The sequence below is a fragment of the Lepisma saccharinum genome, chromosome 16, assembly GCF_977018435.1.
Source record: "Lepisma saccharinum chromosome 16, izLepSacc3.1, whole genome shotgun sequence".
Taxonomy (NCBI): domain Eukaryota; kingdom Metazoa; phylum Arthropoda; class Insecta; order Zygentoma; family Lepismatidae; genus Lepisma; species Lepisma saccharinum.
In genome coordinates, this window is record NC_139244.1 from 7,807,413 (window position 1) to 7,830,018 (window position 22,606).

The 22,606-nt window shown below is 36.6% G+C and overlaps 1 protein-coding gene across 5 annotated transcripts in view; it reads right to left on the reverse strand.

The window, feature by feature from the left end:
- Positions 1 to 13,576: 13,576 nt before the first annotated feature.
- The window catches only part of MTA1-like (metastasis associated 1-like), a 101,721-nt gene continuing 92,691 nt past the window's right edge, over positions 13,577 to 22,606 (reverse strand). For 3 of the 5 annotated variants that reach the window (XM_083137652.1, XM_083137650.1, XM_083137654.1), the window contains 4 exons: positions 21,923 to 22,042; positions 19,734 to 19,751; positions 17,224 to 17,425; positions 13,577 to 14,320 (listed from right to left, as the gene is read on the reverse strand). In XM_083137652.1, the coding sequence (XP_082993778.1) occupies positions 14,212 to 14,320; positions 17,224 to 17,425; positions 19,734 to 19,751; positions 21,923 to 22,042 (449 nt within the window). In that variant the 3' untranslated portion in view covers positions 13,577 to 14,211. Of the gene's footprint in view, positions 14,326 to 17,223; positions 17,426 to 19,733; positions 19,752 to 21,922; positions 22,043 to 22,606 lie in introns of all 5 variants that reach the window. The other 2 variants (XM_083137653.1, XM_083137651.1) reach the window with 2 other exon arrangements.

Consider the following 22,606-nt stretch of genomic DNA (forward strand, 5'->3'; position numbering starts at 1 on the left):
CGTAGTATGGAGTGTGTAGAAAGGGATGATTTCAGTAGCAACCAATTAACACTTCAAGCCATATTTTCTAAACTTTATGTAACTCAATGACCACCCTCTGCCCACACACATAATTTACCTTCTTTTAACACTGTTAAACTTTCGAAAAATGGACTTGGTTTACAAAGGCCCCCTTAATAAACTATGTGCCCCCCTTCCCCCGGCAATCAATTCTAGCTACGGGCCTATCTTGAATTATTGCTGGCCAGCTCCTCAAATAATATTGATAGAATAGTATTTGGCAGTAATGTTACAAATAACAGAAGACTCACTACTCAGAAAAAAAACAATAACAATAATAAAAAACAATATGCTGTGAGCCAAATATAACTGACGTTGCATGCAGCGTAATATGACTCATGTGCATAAAATAATTACAAATAACAGTTTTTCATCTAATCATCAAGAAACACATTGCTTTCAACATTATTATTATTATTATATTCTTGTAATAAAACATTGTGGCCCCAGGGATTTTTTATTTTTATTCTATTGTGGCAGTCAAACATGTTCAATGCAAGAGAAGCACATCAAAATAGTCATGAACAACTTACCGAGCAATATTTGTGCATTTCACTGTTCTTGAGGAACTCAAATTGTGAACATCAGGAGTGCAGCATCTTTGATGACAATTGTCCCATGTTTCTGCAAAGCACCATTGGGTCTCGCCAAACCTCTCAACAGGAATTTAGGAGCTAAAGGTAGCCGGAGTATGGTGCTCGTAACATCATTTTTCATCAAAATGCGTGCACACATACAAAATCATCAATAATAATAGCACTTAAATCACTAGTATATGGATGGCACAAAAAACGTTAGTGTAGGTTACTGCGAAAAACTATTACTCTCTCATGGATCCGCACCTTTGTGTAATGTACAGAGAAAGTATTATTTATTTTTCTATTTTAACAGAATTTCCAGCATAACTTGAGATTTTCTTGTTTATTTTTGTTTTATCTTGGTAGGTTAATAGGTAATGGCAATAATGATGAATGAATGTCAAAATAGATGAAACAGGGCTCAAAACCAGAACCTTAGGTTGAGCATCTCTCCACTCAGGGTGTGAAATCCTTGGGAGAGAAGGGATTGGTGATTTCACCCACCAAAAATATTGTCCTTAAAAATATCCCCCTCCCATCATAATTTTCTCAAGAGGAGAGTTTTTGTTATAACAGCAAAGACAAGCAATTAGATTTGACCTCAAATATACATTACTAAGGAACACAAAACAACAGTCATTCTCATAATGTCATTCTCTGTGTGTTAGTGTTGCATGCATTCTCTCTCTTTCAACAAAAGTGAAACAAGAGTTCAAGAGAGACATATGAATTAAATCTGATTTATGTTGATAAATAACAAAAAAAAAAAAAAAAAAAATGCATAACACAAACCATTTCAACTATCTTGTAATTTATTGATGTGTAACAGTTGGTAAATGAATTAGTTTGATGATTTCCTTTATGTATTTAATAATATGTATTTTTTATTTAGTCATTTACTTTTTCAGATATCATTACATAATAAATGTGTGTGTGTAAATTAATATCTTCCTCCACGAACTATTCTTCAATGATTTTGCAACCTATCTCTCTCCACCGATGAAGTTCCAATACTTCATTAATCTTCATGTTGGATTGCAAAAATGTTTGCCTTACACATTATTATTGCTAATATTTATTATTATTATTATTCCTTGGAAGGGGTCTTGCTAGCCAGTTCTCGTCCTACTCTACATTTTCTAATAATAATTTCGACATTTCTCGTAACTTTAACATGGCAACTGTGCAAACTCCATAGGAGTAAACTGCACAATGGTGATTTTTAAGCTTTTTTTTCCTTCCGATTTTCTGTGTTTAAGATAAAGGATGGAATTGGTTTGCTGGGTCTCGCTCAAATGCAGAAAATTGGAAGTAACCGACGAAAAAGGGATACTTAAAAAATCATCATTGCTCGTTTTACTCCTATTGTGTTTGCAGATTTGCCATCTGAAAGCTGTGAGAAGTGTCCAAATTTTAATTAGAAAATATCGAATAGGACAAGAACTGACAGGTTATTACATGGAAAATTCAACTGTCACAATTGAAGTAGGATGCAATTGGAGGACTGGTTACTATAACAACTAACAGGTGGCTCCATGGTATATTTCTGATGTAATGGTCTTCTGAAAATTTACATTGGAAGCATAGAAAGTATGCACGAGCTGCCCTGTGGGGTACAACTGAGGAACTGCACCAGGCCTGCTGACTCGTTAGTCTTTCTCGGCAAAAGAATTCACCGTGTTATAGACACAAATACAGAACTTATTGTGAACAAATTTTAGCGAAAATGTATGAAGAGATAGACATTATTTATTGTTCATAGACATTATTTATTGTTCATTCTCAAGGTTAATACCGTAGTTTTTAACTTTTTGGTTAAGAACCTGGTTTCGGTGCTAGAATCATGGTTGACACATCCAAAGTTCCAGTGGCGTGTAAGAGTAGCACCAGAATTTAAAATGGTCATACCTGAAATAAACTAAAAATAAAGGTGTTTTGAAGTGCACTTTTCTATATTGTATTTATATTGTGTGAAAGTTATGAAAAATAATCCAGCTCCTGGTGCACAATAAGGATGTAATATTTGGAATGTAAAAAAGTTCAATCGATGCATGCAAATCAAGCTCGTATTGCAAAGCGAGAATAAGATTTTGCATTCTAGTAATGCTATTTCACCCTTGATTGTTCAGTCTGGAAGAATAGGACAATCGAGGTTCCCCATTCCTGAAAGGGACCATTTCTCTTGCTGCTATTTTTCTTTTTTTCCTCCTGATTTAACAAAATAATGTAATTCACCTTGAAAATGGGAGTTTCACATTTTTAAACATACTTTGATATTGTTGTCAAGAGATGGCACTAGTGTGTATATATATAATCTGGTACTTATGATCTCTGGTAACAGAAGTTGAATTCACGTAGAAAATGAGTAAAAAGTATGAAATAAAAGTTCACCTTTTCGTCAAAAGATGGCGCTAGTGTATTTTAACCATATCTCTCAGGTGCTTAAGATCTGATACCAAATTCACGTCGAAAATGAGCAAACAGTAGTTCACCTTTTTGTCAATAGATGTCGCTGATGCTTATGGTCAGATTCCAAATTTGATAAACAATAGTTCATCTTTTTGTCAAGAGATGTCGCTGATGCTTATGATCGGACACCAAATTCGATAAACATAATTCAAATTTTCGTCAAGAGATGTCGCTGATGCTTATGATCTTATTCAAATTTACTAAAACATAATAGTTCGCCTTTTTGACAAGAGATGGCGCTGGTGTACTGGGCGAATACCTCCTAGGTGCTCCTATGTTCTCCTGATACTAATTTTACTAAAACAATAGTTCACTTCTTCGACAATAGATGGCGCTGATGTACTGGACGAATACCTCCTAGGCGTTATGTTCTCCTGATACCAATTTTTACTAAATCAATAGTTCACCTTTTCGACGAGAGATGGCACTGGTGTACTGGGACAATACCTCCTAGGTGCTCTTTTCTCCTGATAAAAATTTTGTACCAGGAGATCATAAGAGCACCTAGGAGGTATTCTCCCAGTACACCAGCGCCGTCTATTGTCGAAAAAGTGAACTATTGTTTTAGTAAAATTAGTATCAAGAGAACATAGGAGCATCTAGGAGGTATTCGCCCAGTACACCAGCGCCATCTCTTGTCAAAAAGGTGAACTATTACATTTAGTAAATTTGGAATCAAATTGTCAGGGTCAGTGACATCTCTTGACAAAAATGTGAACTAATATGTTAATCAAATTTCTAATCAGACCATAAGCATCAGCGACATCTCTTGGCGAGAAGGTGAACAATTATATTATACTTTTTTGTTTCCTGCTTGAATTCGACTTCCGTTATCAATGATCGTAAGTACCCGAGATATGCTCCCAGAACACTAGTGCCATCTCTTGACAACAATGTGAACTGTTTAAAAATGTGGTTTGACTCATTTTCAACGGGAATTTATTTTTGTATCAGAAGTAAAAAAAAAAAAAAGGCAGCAAGATACCCTCCCAACCAGTTTGCTCTTTAAATGTGACATGCTCCCAGTACACTGAAGTGAATGAATGAACTATCAGAAACTAGTGACATTTTTTTCCAATTTGAACGAAATCCAAGGTATTTAGGTCAATGTATACTCTAGCTCAGTTGGTAAGAACATTGCTTCGAGATCTGAAGGATGCAATCTCAGTCAGAAAAGTTGTATTTATATCTGACATACAGTCCTGACCTGAAAAAAAAATTCCAAATTCTGGAAAAGCACGAGTGAATATCCTTGATAGCTGTCAGCAAGGGTGCTACTTCGAGTTCGAAAGGTCTGGTGTTCAAATGATCTCCAGGGATCACTACTTTTGAAATTTCTGTTCTCTGCTACTCACTTTGCCAATATTCCCAATTTCCTTTCAACCTCTTCTCTTTACTCAGGACAAATTCCTTTCAACCTCTTCTCTTTACTCAGGACAAACAAGCCCCACATCTCTGCCACCTTTCAGGGCTACCAGAAACCCACCACAGCTCTTTCCTATCAAGGAACAGTCCCTTTCAGGGATGGGTACTTGGTACAGTGGGATGCATAAGTACTACCAAGCAAATCGTCCATCACCATGTTCTTGTACTTTGTTTTATCCAGAGAGCTCTTCAAGAATTGAAAGAAAACACCAAACTGCTCACAGCCTTTGCATCAGCATACATAAAAACTGATTCCTTAAAAGCACGTACGATGCAAGAGGAAAATTAATGAAAATAGTCGTGGACAATTTGCCGAGCAAAACGTGTGCATCCTACTGTACTTTAGTAGTTTATTTACAGTCCTTGGACATCTGGATCTTAGTCTGTTCTAAGCTCCCTGAACTATTTATAGGTGCAGGGTACACCAATCTTGCAACAAACGCCAAAAATAAATGCCAAGAGGTCTAAACCTGGTCCTCCTGACCTACAATTCCGCATAGGTCTAATAATGCATATGTGGAGGTTACGATGGCCATCTTTAGGACTCTTAACTTTTAGTTTTGGCGTTCAATCCAAGTTTAAAGACTAAGTTATTTGGGATTTTGAAGAACAATTGAAATTGGAAAGAAGTCGCCTTAAAGAAAATTCTGCTACAGCTCAACATCTTGATATAACACACGTACTACAAGGAGTGTATTTGTACTTGTGGAACTTGACAGGATTGGATCATGTTGCTAGCTACTGGTAGTTGTGGCTTCGAACCCTTACTGCACTGAACATAGGATCATTCTTACTTTTGTAATACACTCTTCTCATGCATGCCGGAAATGCACTGGTTTTGCACACTGAATTCTGCAATGGGACGAGATGTTGCCAATGCTTATGAAGCTCTTCAGGCATTTCTGGAATAATTTTCAGTTATTTTTCAAAATCCCACATAATGGGCATTCTTAAGGTTCACATTGTCGGGAACAGACAATAAAACATCTCTAATTTAGAAGATCCATTTTATTCTAAATTCTGGAAAACTAGATCTGTTTGACCATGCACAATTACTTAAATATGCTGTTGTATAGATTTGTAGGGTGAGTCAAAAGTCAGGTTACATATGGATTTATAGTAGAGCATGTTTCCTTCAAACCTCCCACATTTTAATTCATCATTGCTAAAAAGTTAGACGAAAGAGAAACTCAAAGAATTTTATTGCATGACCTTGAAGTTCACCGTTCTCTTACTATGCAGTGCCACAATCGCATAAAGTACAATGGCGACTCCGTAGCAGCATGCACAATCTGTATTCTGGTATGCAGAGACCAAATCAATCATTACAGTGCAAAGAAATTACCGGAGAGAATATGGAGGTGAAGCACGTGGTGGGAAAACCATTAAGGCATGGTGTGCGAAGTTTTTGGTGACTGGAAGTGTTAATAAACAATCAGGATGCTTCTCTGAAATCCCACTCGAATTTCTTTGACATTCTCCTACGAAACACGTCGACAAGAACCTCCGGATTATTAACACTTACAGTCGCCAAAAACTTTGCACACCATGCCTTAATGGTTTTCCCATTAGGTGCTTCATCTCTCCGGTAATTTCTTTGCACTGTAATGCTTGATTTGGTCTCTGCATACCAGAATACAGATTGTGCATGCTGCTGTAGTGTCGCCCTTGTGCTTTATGTGATTGTGGCGCTGCATAGTGAGAGAACGGTGAACTTTGAGGTCATGCAATAAAATTCTTTGAGATTCTCTTTAGTCTACTACCACTCGCATTCAATTATGTTTCATAACCTTTTAGCAATGGTGAATTGAAATGTAGGAGGTTTGAACGGAACATGCTGTGTATCTTCAATGTGTGCACTTTGAACGTCAATGCATTTGCGCACGAGATGTTTCCAGTTCTCCAGAACCTTTTGCAAAATGTCTGGCATAATTGTGTCTGCACACAATGCGTTCCTTCATCAGATGTTGGTTCTGAATCTTAACTGAGTAGACGAGCACCTTTTAATGACGCAAAGGAAAAATCCATTGGTCTGAGACTGCAGTGGCCAATCCATGCACCGGAAACTGGATATTCAACCATTCACGAGACAAGGAAAACTTCCAATGTAACGTGACGTTTGACTCACCCTGTAGTTCCATGGTATCACAAGCATATTTTCTATTACGAATATCTTGAAAGCGGTGCTCATAGTGAGGGGGGGGGGGGGGTGTTTTCCCCAGCTAGCAAAACTTCTGCAAAGCATCTCCCTAGCTAACCCCTAGGCTCAACCAAAGCATTAACCACTTCACGAGCTGGTTGAAAGTGATTCAAGAATGTGTTCTGCACCATTTTCTGTGATAAAAGGAAGTAACTACCATTGGGTAAATTTTGATGCAGCGTCAAGAAACAATCCTGCTTATGTGGTTAGAACACTCCTTGTCTCTTGGCACAGGGTTCCCACACACATTCCAAATGTATTTTTCCTGAGATTTCTCCGAGGTTTCCAGCATTCACAATTTTTTTCCAGAGTACTGAATACACAGTTCACTATTTTTTTAAATATATTTTACAATGGCCTCCCCTCACTGACACATCATCCTCACCTTATTTTATGAGTTGATTATTATTATTTTAAAAGGGTAATGTGATATCACTAAAATTAGAAAAAAATTCATTATTCAAAATTTATCATTCACAAGAATGATAAAATCAAATGTCACAGTTTCATAATGTAAATGTATAAATATATTCTAATCACTTAATTGCACACAAAAATTAAGGTGAACATTTGCAATTTTATATTGGATCAGTAGAACTGACTGAAATCGGTAAATTTTGAATCAGCAGTTTGTTGGTATTGACAAAATTTGCATATCAATTCATTCCATAATTATGGACAAACGTTACAGGTTTCCTGGGATTTAAATACATCGTTACAAGTTCATAAAATGGAATTTCAAACAAATCATACTGACATCTATATATTTTCACACTTTTGACAAAACATAAATAAATGTGTAATTGAAAATAAGCATGTATCTAAAGCCTGTATCTTCAAAGTAGCTTATACGATGCAAGTTATTGCAGTTTAAGTACTAATACATATTAGTTTTATTTATCATCAGTAGGCAGGGGCATATTTCATGGGGTGGCTACTCAAGGACCATGATGAAATTCAAACATAATTCCCGGTTTTCAAGGCAAACTTTCCAATAATTCAAGGGTACAAGCAGATGTTTTCTCTATTTCAACGTTACATATTACATCTCTCACCACCCACACACAAACAAATGTATTAACACCATTAAGAGTCTGTGTATCCAAAAATTCAAATTCAACACACACATAATTTAAGGTGTGAAGTTTACATTTGCCATTTCACATACTGAGATCGAAATACATCTGCAAGTTTCAAATGTTACGGGATACCAATCTACGAAAACTCAAATTTACCTAACGAACTTCAAAATACCGTCTGTGTATCAGATATGTAGATTGTTCTGCAAAGGGCACTAACAAGTTAATGGATTGAGAGAATTCCATTTTATTTTCCATGCAGCTTTCTTTTCCTTCCTCGATAAAAATAAAAGCTAAACTAGGGAAAAAACTTGCCTCAGGACATTTACAAACGTGTGCAGATTTCAATGGGATTTGGGTTAATAAAAGTTGTAATTTTTCATGTCTACGGAGAAAAATTCACACATAATTCCCGGAATTCCAGGCGAGTGGCCACCCTGTTCCAGTCATTGATCAAATAGAAGATTTTCCCTGATATTTCCGCGAGACTTGCAATTTTTTTTTCAAATTCCCCGAGATTTCCAGGTTCTCCAAGTGCATGGGAACCCTGTGTCAGTAACTATCTGTTTTAAACTGGCTTCTCGACTCAGTTTTACCAAAATTGAGTATCGCGGCAGATATAACTGAAGCTATAGTCCACAGGGCTGGAAAGAACTTCATAAGCAGAAAAACATGTTGCACTATTTTCTTTCTTACAAATAATTGCCATATATTTGTAATAACATTTTATTTTTTCTTTAATATCTACTGGTTTTCTTATACTAAGTACTAAAATGTCAGAAATGTTATATGTATTATACCAAAATCAGAAGTATCATGAAGTATTGGTTGGAATTTAATAACCAATAGTGTCAGCTACCTTTCCAGAGTGGATATATCGTATCAATCCATAGGATTATTCTTTATTTTAAGTTTCTCTAAGCTTCATTTCACCTGTTTATTCACTTGTTTACACCAGTTGTCCATTTCTCTCAGGTATTTGAATTGTGCAGTCGAGTGTTGAGCAGACTTCCCCTTCCTGATATATTGAGGCTGCAAGGTTTACAACAGGTAAACAAGGAGTAAGCAGCTTACAATAATAGGAAGGTAAGAACTCGCTGATCAGCGTATAGGATGTCTTCAGTGAAAGGTGTTTAGAGGAGCGGACTGGCAAGGGACTTGCTTTGCGATTAGATTGAAAACTGAGAAGGGCACCTTTGGGGAGAGATTGGAAGGAGGAGTTATCCTGACTTAGGTCAAGAAGTGACGAAGCCTAGAGAGAGCTGTTTTATTTTACTCTACGTTACTAAATTCATCATCATTCTTCTAAGTGTAGACAGGTAACTATCCTAACCTTTACATGCATGATTCAGGTTCAAAGGTTCACAAAATCAAACAAGTGCGTATTTGCCATTTCTCACAATTTACCATGCATGGAAGTGGCCCCGGCGCCCACCCAGCGTCAAAAACATGGGTACCTGGGGGAAACCCTGGGGGGTAAAGGCGGTCAGGCACGTGATGCTGATCACATCACCCCCACTCACAACCGGATCGAGAAAGTGTGGGGCATTACCCCCACACCCCTTATACGCCTTCATGGTGTAGTGCTATGCACAGGGGAACACTTTTTTTTATTTTTTTATTTGCCATTTCTGGTTGTTTAAGGTTTTTTCTTTTCAGTCGCACCTTTTGCTGCCAAGCATTTAACTTGTCGTTATGACAAGTGCTCTCATCATTTATGAGGATGAATGATGATTAGCTACATCACACATTGGGAGTGGCAGGTTCGAATCCAATCATTCATTAGAATGATACGATATTATGGAATCCATAAAATGTCACATGCTTGTGGAATATTTATATAACAATTTTTTTTTTGCATCAGTATAGTGTGGAAAATGAATTTTGTAACTCAAAAGGATTGTTTTAAGTCCACTTGAGTCAGTTGTTTTTATTAGCTTATTTGTAGTGTTTGGATTTTTTGTGTACTAATTTACCATGCTTTGTGTACTATCATATAACTTTTATCAGCGACAACTTCCAGGTCTCCTCGGCCGTGGATAACGCCTCTCGCGAAACAATAGATTTAGAGTTAGATATGATGTAACCCAACGGAAGTGAAGGGGAGAGAAAGGAAGTGAGGGGAAATGCATCGCACCGCACAACTTCCGACATTCCATGAGAGGCCTCCTCAGTCTAGTGTACAGCATCTATCGAGCCACTCCTGAAAAGTGGCTTTTAACATGTTCCGAGTATAATTGTTTTAGTGTTTTTATGGATAAACCCATCAGGATTTTAACGTAATGGTAGGAACAAGGCACTTTTACGCGTTCAGCAGCCTTAAGTCATTTTTTAACCTTTTTACCTTTTACCATACCTCTTGATCCACGCCTTGTCTGACGCAGCCAATGTCATAATTAAATTGCCATAGTATGTCTACCTGATGAAGGAATTAGTTATATCCCGAAACGTGTTTCACATAAATCACACACTCACAAACGTAATACTTTTAAGTATTTATTGTACTCCGTGCTGGAGAAAGCCAAAGCCAGGCAGCAAATTAAAATATGCAACGTGGCAACAGTGTCTACGTAAGCTCCTTGATTCTCATTGGTGCCGAAAACGTCGAGCGATCGCTAGCGTGGGAAATGGGACAGGTTCTAACGAACGCGGTATAAGTCGCACCTGCATCAACATGAATAGCAGATTTTGTAAGACTGATTTTTTAAAATTACCTTGTATGTAAACTAATGATTATTTTAGAGTAAAAATCTCGTAGATTCATATGGAGCGGTTCCAATCCAATTCTCATATAACAATGTTTATTTTTGTCACTGGATAACAGTGTGTCCCAAAAATGATTATCAGGGTTTCATAGTTGTTTAATTTCCCTTATACAGGGTGACCACGAGCAGCATTGCCATTTTGAAAAGGGCTAAACATAGTTAATTTTTCAAAAACAATTTTATTCAACGAATGTAACATGGTTGTGGGAATATGCCATTTACCTTATGTACCAAAAATCACGTCAGAAAGGTGACGTCTGTCTTCCCTGGTGCAGTTTTCAATCCTGGCCTCGAAGCTCCTCCACACTCGTTCCAGTGTCTCCTCAGTGATCAATTCCACCTCTCTACGAATGGCTGCCTTCAAGTCATTCAAAGTGCGAGGTTTGTCGCGATAAACTCGATCCTTCAAAAAAAAAAAAAAAAAAAAAAGTCACACATGTTGCAGTCAGGGGATCGAGGAGGCCAGGGCATATCTCCGAAACTGGAAATCACGCGACCAGGAAACAAATTCGACCGACCACTGTTCCATTGCTACTGTATACCAAGGTTAGACTGAAATGGCGATCCCTGTGAAGGTGAATGACTGCACACCCACCCCTCCACTTCAGCGAGTACCACCCAATCAGAAATGACAATGCTCCTCGTGGTCAAGCTGTATGTGGGGTATATGAACAAAGCTTACATTGAAGTAAACAGCAGCTCAACAAGTTTACATAGTATACATTATAAATGTTCATTGTGTGCATTTGTCATGAATGGCACACATCCATACGGTATTCCGTTTTCGTTCGGTTCGACACACTTGGTCGTCCAGAACGCTTTCCTTTGCACACACATCCAGTTGTCTAAAACTTATTAAACCATCGACGAATGTTGTTATCGGACAGTGGATCACTTCCAAATCACCACAGCTTGCTGAACTGAAACAGCAGAACCACACCTTCCAAATTCAATGACATAAAAGGACTTTGCATGGGAGTTGCCATCTTGTAAAACACCTGTGCTGCGACTGACTGATGGGAAACAAATGACAAGCATTCAGGGTAGCAAACTTCCAAAGCCATTCTTATCGTAAATGTATGACAAAAACATTCACCTTCGTCTGGTGCAATATATCAACTACACGAACCCTCGATAATCATTTTGGAACACGATTTATTTTTACCTTAATAAGAACACAACGGAAAAAATTGTTGAGGCTACATGGCCTTATCCTTGTGTGAAAGAGCTCTGAGGTTTCTGAAGCTGGAGAATCACTGATCTAGAAAGATTTTTCAAAATTCATGACATCACACAGTTCCTCTAAGTGTGACATAATTCGAAAATTGCTGTGTGAAACCAAGGTCAAATTAAACCTTAAAAACAAAGATACCACAACTCTTACTCTGGTATTTCATCGGAATCCTTTCTAACCCCATTTCAATCCAAGGTCTGAAAAACAAAAGGAACATGATTCGGGAATTTTAAACAATTTAATGAAGACTGTGCTTAGAGGCTGAGGGATTTACATTGTTTCTTTTACGCCAAACCCAAGCAGTTATGATGTTTCAGCTGCCACTCAAAAAGCATATAACATAACTTCATAAAAACAGTTTATTTCTCACATCAATAAAATTACTTCCGAGAGAAGATGAACAGTAGACAACTATGTGTGTACACTATCCACATTCTACAGGAATAGAAGTTTTGAGCATTTTGATGGAAAACTGCACTACAGATTCAGTCTAAATTTTATGAATACCACTTTATATGTATATATATAAAACCGAATTTTTGGTTTCAAAATATGTTGAGAGAATGCTCCAATGCTATGTACAAAGTTATCAGATGTAAGACATGCACTTCAAACCCCTTCGCATCTTGCAAAACACATTTAACTTACCAAAACGATTCCGCAATTCTCATTTTGACATGATTTCATATATTTTGTTCCCATTTCACTGTGCACGATGCAAGACCTTATGTCAAAAACCAACTCAAAGGTGTCTTTCCTGCTGTTTTGAATAGCTTGCAAAGCGAATGTCTTCTTCAAGCAGTGATATTAACAAGGCAACAACACTCTAACCTCTTCCTGTCAGTTACAAAATATCAGCCGAAATGCAGCACAGTATAAAACACCCAATGAACAATGTAAAAGAAAGTGATGCAAGCGAATATGATATGTTTGTAAAAATAATACATACATCCTTAATGAAGGAACAGAAGTCTACACTGCTTTGATTCCCAGACACAACTTTCTTTTAAAATCCTACACCTGAAGAATGTACATAGCAGAAGTTTATAGTTTTGTGAGATTATTATAAAGGAATTTTTTCTATAAAAAAAATGCCCACTTCATTACGGATGTAATAATGCTGCCCTGACGGTAATTTTTTTTTTTCAGAATAAAAGAAAAACCTTCCACCCATGTTTACACTGTTGAATAGACAGACAAAATTGTATCCATAGATTTCCTCTAAAATGCCTCTTTGCGTATAATCGATTCCTGCAAATGGAAGTGTATGGGCACATGATGTTCGTTTACACATCAAATTATAACAGCTTTCAACAAAAAGCATTCTGGAACTACCAGAGAAAATTTCATTTTCAAAAAGAGGCTTTTCTTTTCTCAGCAATGCCGAGAGGTTGTGGTCTATAAAAATGCAGTTTCTTGACTGACATCCAGAATGAACATATTCATCAAAGATTGATATTCCACTTCACTGCACAGTATCTCCAGCAACACTAGAAACAAGATAATATCCATCCACTCACACTCGTATTTGTTTTTTATCTTCGAAACTAATTCCAGTCGTAACTTTTCAAAAGAGTCCATCATCACTTTATCAACGACAAAGTTACACATGTTGCAACCATCTTTGCAACTTTTCGTAACAAAACGATTTCTAGTTTATAAGTTTGTTTTTTGGCAGTTGGTCTTTCATAAAATTCGCACTCCCATCAATCAAATCATTATCCAACAATAAATTAATGTACGTCCTAAAGAATGAAATGCATGTGATGATGATAGGTACTTTATTGGTAGTCGTCATTCATGGCTCGCCACGGTTGACAACTCACTTGTATGCATGAGGAATGACTAACAGTGAACAATGAGTACCAAAAAAAAAAAAGTCCTGCAGAATGTCTTTCTCAATTGACAAAGAGAAAAAAAAATACCGGCCATCTTTAAGTCTTTGCACTATTCTGTATAATCCAACTGCAACTCAAAGTTAACAAATCACTCTTGAGGTTGCAACCCTGGGCTTCAATCATCCCTTGCACTTGCACTGTCAGCTGCAATTTTTCCTTTGTTTCTCATATTTTTAATGTAAAATCACCAACCCTTGCAGCCACTGCCGCAAAACCGTTGGGATGTTTTGTTCAGTTTGTGCACTAGGCGCCTAACCACAAACCACCTGTAAGCAAGTTATTGCCTTTTTAGCTCTTCCTACTCAAAAAAACACTACTGGATTTACTCAATGATGCATCCATCAAATCACACACTCACCCGCACCCACTTTAAATACAAATGGGTATGCAGTCGAACCCAGAGTCTTTACATTCCCTGAATTGGAAGATGGGGTACAGTTTGGTGGCTGCATTACTTTATGCATTGTACATCTTACACACACACTTTATAATCCTTCACTTTGTCAGTCCAAGATGACTACGAGTTCGTCTATTCCTTTGGCGTTCAGCTTCCGCCAGGGTTTGCGAGCTGCACGACGGAGGTCACCTGCCGACAACTGCCTCCTCACTTTTCTGAAATACAGCCAGAGAAAAGCTCAGGTGACCACAACAGAATAAGTAAAGCTTCATCATTATACAAAATTATCTTTTGACATGCAACATAAGATAAGAAACTCCAGCAAATACTGTATTTACTCACGTATAATGTGCCTTTTTTTTTCCAAAACTTTTGCAACCAAGATCTGTGGCGTGTATTATTATGCACAGAATAATTCGAATAGGCAACATGAAACGATGCATGTTTTCGCTATGTCACTGCGTATAACAAGTATATATCTGCAGGTGCAAATACAAATTATCAGGTTGCATTTCTTCAGTAATCGTAATTTTTAAAAAACTCTAAAAGTGAAATGGCCATTCACATGATTTTCACTTTGTAACGGAACGTTTTGAGGCTAAGAGAAAAGCAGCAATGTTCTTGTAGAATTTGAGCATGGAATCCACATCAGTGGTATTTGTCAGGCGAGAAATAATAGAAAATAACTTCCTGAGCACTGCAAATCCATAACGCAATTTTCATCTGGCTTTCTTCTACTACAGAATAAACAAGGTGGATACAGAAGTGAAAGCTGTGTGATGCTAAACACACTGGAGGGAGAAGTGGTGTGGGTTGGTGATATATATGAGGGTATTCTCCTCTTGGTCCACATAGCAACAAGTGACTCATTGAATAGGTCATAATGCCATTCGCTTTTGATCAGCATAGCAACAGCTTTACAACCTACAATTAAGGAAGGCATTTCTTGAACCTGTATTGTACTGTGATTTATTGTCACTTTTCCCAATCAAAAAACAGAGTGCGCACTATACACGCGTAAATACAGTATGTATGTTCTTCTTCGGAAGATTTTAGACCGATGGAACATGTGACAAGTGCTGCTTGGGAACGAGCCAATCAGCAGCAACGTTTCACACCTTAGCGGCACGACAGGCAGCACAAGCGACACATGTTGCTTCAGTGTGAATTCTTCCTTAACTTCTTTTTGTAGATGGAAAACAATATAATATTGCTCTTGTAAGTGGTTTTCATTTTTCCTGCAACGTTTCATCCATGTTACCCGGAACTTCTTTAAGCTTACACCAAGATAAACACACACACACAACACAGAACTTGAATTGACTAGTCACTCTACTCTTCTAAGGAATATATAGTTTGTGTCCTTGTTTCCTTCTAGGAAATATCTGTTTCGTCCACCTTGCTATACATCTCCAGGTGTCACAACTGGTGTAAGTTTGAGAAAGTTCTGGGAAACCAAGAAGAAATGTTGTAGGAAAAATAAAAACCACTTAAAAGAACAGTATTATAACATTTTCAATCAGCAACTACGTTCCAACCATCTCAAAACAATTTGGTCTCAATCACACTTAAAAATTACAATGCTTACAAATATTTAAACAATTACAAAATAATTTGGTGAAACAAATTCCCAAATTTCTTCAGGCATAAATTTCCATATCATTCTGTGTTGCTTAGCAAAGATTATTAATCATAGTTTAAAAGAAGTGAACAAAGAGAATCTATAAAAACATTTGCATACAGAATTTCCTCCAAAAAGAAACTGGCTCAAGAAAAAAAGTCAGCGATAGTGAAATTTTGAAAAATATTTTATGAAAATTGCATGTTCTCGTATACCAATATCCCATTTTAAATGTATGCTACAAATAATTCCTGTTAACGCAAAACTCGCTAAAATCATATTAAATACAGTAATGAAGGAGGTGAATGAATTATCAATACCTCAAGAAATGTTTGTATCTTTTATTTTAAAACTTCATATCAGAACAATGGAATATGTATTAAATTTCTGTTGATACTGCACTAATAAGAATTAATTTGATAATAATAATGAGTTCAAAAATGATCAATAATAAAAACCCATGCACTTTGCAAAATTTCCAAGGTAAGAAAATCAAAGGTGCCTGTTGCTATTTTGTTTTGTTTATGATGTTGAGGACACCTGATATAAAATTGGCATTTCATGAAGTATTCACATGGTTAATTTGCCTCTTTACTTAATGTAACAAATGTGCTTGCACAGACTATCTATATCAAAACTTAATAGTAGGACTAGGATTTTGACGACTGCAGCTTCTTTCTGGTAATCCAGAAAGATATTTGCTTCAGTATTCACTTGTTCGGCTACAAATTAAAGACTTTCAAGATGAATTTGTCATGCCATTTTTGGTCCTATAAGGCATTTCTTTGGTCATTTTCTCACTTCTGGAGCTTTGAGACATTGAAACTAGTGACTTTTTTAACCTGACCCTGTGTTAGTTGATGTTGAATATAGCTTTTTGATACATAAAACTGTGCTAGATAACAATCGTCTGTCAATTCTTTTTCTGAAAACTTGTGAAAATATTCATTGCAAATGACAGATTGGAATGCCATCTGCCATTGGATGTCTAATAATGACCCTTCGTTAATTTCTTAGGTATATTTTTCACCAAAAAGTGGCATTCTGGAAAAATTTTAATCCTGCCTTCTGCCAGTCATTAATTTATATAATTTTCTGGATGCAGTAAACTGATAACATAAAGCATTGCATAATAACTCAATGGATGAGGCTTTATAATGCAGAAAATCCAGTGTTAATATCTCTTACGGTTTTCATGGTATAAATTTTCAAATTTTGGGTTGCGTGACTTTTGAAACACACTGTACTTGTAATATTTTCTTAAATTGATTCAGTGACACTTAAATGAAAGCAAGAGAAAGTCACACCCTAGAATTATGAATCTGGTGTTCCATATTCCATAATTTATTGGTCAACAAAATCCTAGGCCTACTTATTAGCCATTCTGCCAATAATGTCGCAAACATACAATATTAAAGGTAACCATGTTTCAGTTACACTCAAATACATTCTGTATCTATAAATAAAAATAATGTCTATCATTTGGTAATAACTTACTTGGTTGCTTCTGTGGCTCTGAAGTATACATCATCTGGGGCATCCATCCATGAGATTACTTGCTTTCTTCCACCAATCCGTGACATGCCACCAATTTTGGTTTTCCCATTTAAATGGTTGATGACCGATCGGCCCAGGACAGGAGAGAAAACGTCAGGGCCTCTAATGCCAAGTTCCTTATTTGGCCTCTTGGATGGAGGAGCTGGAATTGGGAGAGCAACGCATAGGAAGGACACCTCCACAGAATAACACCAGAGCTCTCAATAATACTCTCACAATTAGGGTTACCAAGCATTGTCCTTTTCATGATTTGGCACGGTAAGCACGGTTCAAGTTGAAACCTAAAACTTTACCTACACAATCCTCTTTTTCAATTGGCAAGGCTACCTGTAGAGTACTGTATAGAACCACTTTCGCTCGGTCGTACTCAATCTTCGTCTCTCCCATGCTCAAGCGTTCGCAATGGAATATCATTTTAATATGACAATCGTATGTAAAATATCCATCCTGGCAGTTTCAGCCCACAATCATGTTTCACTTTCATATATCACTGTAGTGGTAAGATAGACTAAAAACACAGATAATGACTATGTTTACTTCAGTTTCAATTCCACTGCATCCTTCACCTCATCCATACTACCACAGACAAATTATGGTAATAGTGTACTACTACTGGGTTTCGCGTGTGTACCTCTCGTTTTGCCTGTTCGAATGTTATTCACTTGAGCGAAAAATGTTCAATTTCGTACGCTGCCTAGCGTCGTCCATGCAAACTATTTGAAGCTCGAGCATAATGTAGTTCCCTGACTTTTCTATTTTTTCCAGGCACTTTAAAACTATAACACTACAACAATTTAACATGAATGTTGTGTGTTCAACTTTGCATGTAAATCAAACAAATCAAGTTTAACGTTAGCTTATCCGTGCCATACAAGGAACTTACCTACCTAAGAAAGGGGTTGGAGGAGGGGCTTAGAGGTCCACACATTTTTATATCACTAAAATTCAGGAAACCATTTTGTTGTTGAATCACTGCTTCCTTTGTTGTGTATATAGGTGCAGTTATATAGAAATTATAATAACAAAAATTACCATAATTACCAAACAACTGTTACTTGCATGTGTCATGTCAGAAAAACTAATCCCAAAGGGGGGGTATAGGCTTGCCATGTTAATTTGCCTCCTATGTACGTTACCTTCATTATTTCATGTACAACAGAAACCTTGTGAACACCCTAAGGAAGAATGTAATTTACTTTCAATTTTTTATAAAAAATATTCACTGTTGAAATTTCATTCATACGCTCATTCCCTGACTATTTCAATTGTTTCAGAATTTCCAGGTCTGTAGGAACCCTACCTGGGCATATTTTACATTTTAATATAATGTCCAGTGCCTGGGATGAACTTCAAAGAGAAAATAGTAAATGTCCTGCAATTTGAGCATCAGAAAATTTGCATTAGGATCTTAGTTAAAATCAAAGGGAAATTATCTCCTATTAAGGACTAGAGTACTATTTAAGTACTCTACAAAATGTCATGCTATGAAAAGTGGGTATGCTATTTCTGCAGTGGTACACACAGTGTGCATCATTCGGAAATTTTGTAAATTGAAGAATATTACAGAATGCTGTATTCCACTTCAGTTGGACTTTTCACGTGATGTCGGCACAGAAACTGATGAAAGAAACAATTTTCTTATATGCGAGGGACAGTCAAACGAAAACCTTAATTTGTTTCTTGTTTTTCATCCAGTAAATTTCTGCATGTAAAGTTGCACAAGTTTTGCTGCTTTTTCGCATATACCCATTGCTAATCCACATATATTTTCAAGTCTGAGTTAGTGCCTGTATACCTCAAGAAGAAGAATATTTGGAATCTATGTGCAGTCACGTATGAGCCACTGTGAAGATGTTTCCACACATCTGCATGCAGACTGAGACCGTTGTCGAGCTTCCTCCTCCACTTGTAAAATTGCTGGCATGGTAAGCATGCATACACACATTAAATTTTCATTGGCCATAGAAAGTCTAAGATTTAGGCTTCCAGAGGGCAAGAAACCACTGCTCTTCGCTGGTGCATGTGTATGAAGGTGGTGCCATCTTTAAAATGACAAAAATGGTGGTGTGAAGCTCACTTGATCAGTGTTGCAGCCTTGAGGTCGTTTTGTAGATAACAGTCGATACCTCGGGTAAATTTGAGCTGTTTACAGCCTGTCCTGTAATTTTTGATGAACTTTTAAGAATTTCATCTGACACTCTCTCATTTATATTCCATGAAAGGTTTGATTCAGTATAACTGCTCAGAGCTCTGCAATTACATATTGACCTAAACTGAAACTTTGCTCCTCCTCACATTTTTCTCCTTAGGCTTTTCTACACACTTGGTAATACAACACTCGCATCTGATACCATGAATGAAAGCTTATATATTACCATTTCAAAGTAAATTTGAGCAAGTGAACCACATTGTTATCTAAATAAAATTGCAATGTATTACAAAACACCTACCTTCGTCCCATTCCATATCTGAGAGCATTAACAAAAAAAAAAAAAAACATTTATTAAAATTCAGTAAAAAAAATACACAAACAACTTAATGTTTTCTTTGAAAAATCCTTCATACACTGGGTAAGCAGATTAAAGAGCAAAACTTAAGAAATGTAATCTTAACATTATTCCATTCATCACCCAACACCCCCTTTCAGCATTGTGTCTCTTTCTTTTGTGATTTTTACTAAAATATTAGAAAGATACCTTTCAAATTAAAGTGGAAAGTTGAACTGAACATTAGATGAAATACTTCTCCCCCACCATGCCTCTGCAACGTAATGCATTAATATAAATACTTTAAATAAAACTTCTTTTAAGTTCTATTCTTCTTGCCACCACTGTGAGTAGCTAGCTACCTGCATACTTGGAGTCTGCCTTCAATGACATTCTTTGAGAGACGTGAAAAAGGTTTTGTACTTCCTAAGTGGATTCCTGTACTTCAGTACAACTTTTTGAATCCTTCCTCAGGGGTACCAATGTTTAAGAAGTTAAACAAAGAGGGATACAAAAAGGAAAAGGAGGATGGTGATAAAATGAAAAAGTTTCGCTGACCGTGGTATGAGGTCTTGTCAGTGAAGTCCTGGACTCCAAAATGTTGGGCAAAAGCAGAAGTGTCCACTTGCAAGTACAAAAACTTTTTAAGTTTTTCAAACTTCCTGCTGTTGTAATAAGGCCATTCAAGAAAGTGTTTGCAAGTATTGTGATGCAAGAGAACTTAATACAGGGTGGGGCAGAAAAACCTGATTATTTTTAAAATGATATAACACAGTAAATAAAAAGAGTTAGTCTCCATTAATGTGCTAGCCTTACAGCGATATGCATACATTAGTATTGGGGAAAAAAGTATGATTTACACCAACATTAAGTTCGGTAAATAACGTATTTACGTGTGTATAGTGCGCGTGCATGTATAATGCGCAACTTTGTTTTTGATGGGTAAAAGTGACAAAAAAAATATATCTCATATATAATGCGCAGAACAATCAAGTTTCAAGAAATGGCTTTCTTAGTTGTAGGTTGTAAAGCTGTTGCTATGCTGATCAATTGCTCATTCCTTCTTTTTCAAAATATATACTTCTTTCCGTGACTAATATACCATTTATACAAGGCATATTCAGGACCTTCCAAAGAGCAGTTAGCAGCACAAGATTTCTTCCATTAAGGAATTTACACACTCCATGTATGTAATATTATTTGGCCAGTAATACATTTTAATTTTTATTATCTTTTTCCTTATGTTTTCTTTCATCCAAAGTACCATAAAAATCAGAACGTTTCTTCAGGTTTTGATGAACTTATTTCAATCGCATTTCACATTAGTGTCGTTATCTTGTATGGAATACTGTTTCCATATTCAGAAATTGCAGGATTCAAGCTTTACAACGATATATAACATGATAGTGTTCCGTAAACATGAAAAATCAATGCAAGTGTCCCAAAATCAAGAAACGACCCTGTACGGTTTCATGTTGGCTGTGAATTATTCCGTGCATAATACGCACTACAGTTTTTGGGGGCAAAAATTTTGGAAAAATGTGCGCATTATACATGAGTAAATACTGTAATATCTTTTAAATAGCGATTCAACAATGAAAGCGCATTGCGTTCCATGGTTACGTGGGGACTGAAATGGCAGCTAGTGAGGAGTGGAATCTCCACCACCTCCCCTCAGACGACACCACCAAGCGATGCAACAATAAAACAATCAGCAGGTTTTTTTCTTCCCCAGAAAAGAGAAGTTTCTCCAACAGTGTGTGAACCAAAATGGGCGTCATTTGCAAGATGTTATTTTCCGCACTTAATGTTGGTGTAAATCATAAATGCTTTTTTCTTTTTCAATATTAATGGCATACATATGGCCGTAAGGCTAGCACATGAATATAGACGAACTCTTTATATTTACTGTGTTATATCATTTAAAAAATCATCAGGCTTTTCTGCCCCAGCCTGTATTGTATTTGTTGTTATTTGGCGTGACTTGCCAGCCACTTCTGGCTAATCACGACACTGTGGATGAGTGATGATTAGCTGAAAATGATGAAGGGACACTCACAAAAAACACCCATACCCTGTTTGGGACTTTAACATGCAGCACAAGAGACTTTTACAATACAAGATAGAGACCAATGAAGCAGCACCATACTCACCATCCATTCCATTCACTTCCTCGTAAGTCCTACGTTTTAATAAAGAAGGTGATACATTGTTGATGCTGGGCTTATCCAACTCTGGTCGATTGGGAACGCGTTCATAGAGAATACTCCCATCTGCAACAAAGTAATAAAAGGAAGCTCTTTACACAGACTGGCAATTATTAAGAACATAGTAGTCACATATTTATCAAGATATCAGTACAAAAACTGGGCACATTTCGGGATAAAAAGCAATGACACTTTGGTGTTAAAATGGTGAATATAACCCTAAATTATATTTAAAAACTACTTATTACACAAAATAAGCTTTTCCCTTCTAGTAGCACATGTATGTAGTTGTCAGAGTATTAAATTTTTCCTAAATAAATAAATCCATTTTTGCTTCTCAAAACATTTACAGCAGAATCAATCATTTTTCCTTGATTTACATAACTCTCAGGATATTTGAGGAAGTGTCATGTTGGTAAACAAACTTTAAATTTCGTGTTTATGAGTTTATTTTGCAGCTCATTTCGTGACAAAATATTGTAGGAAAATGCACAATTAACATTATAGCTGTTATTTTATATTTTGTCTTTCCATAAAAAAAAATAAAATATGCATGCCTCTCAGTATTAGGGATGGGACAGACTAATCAGTACTCTATTGATATTGGCCGATATGGGCATATCGATGTAT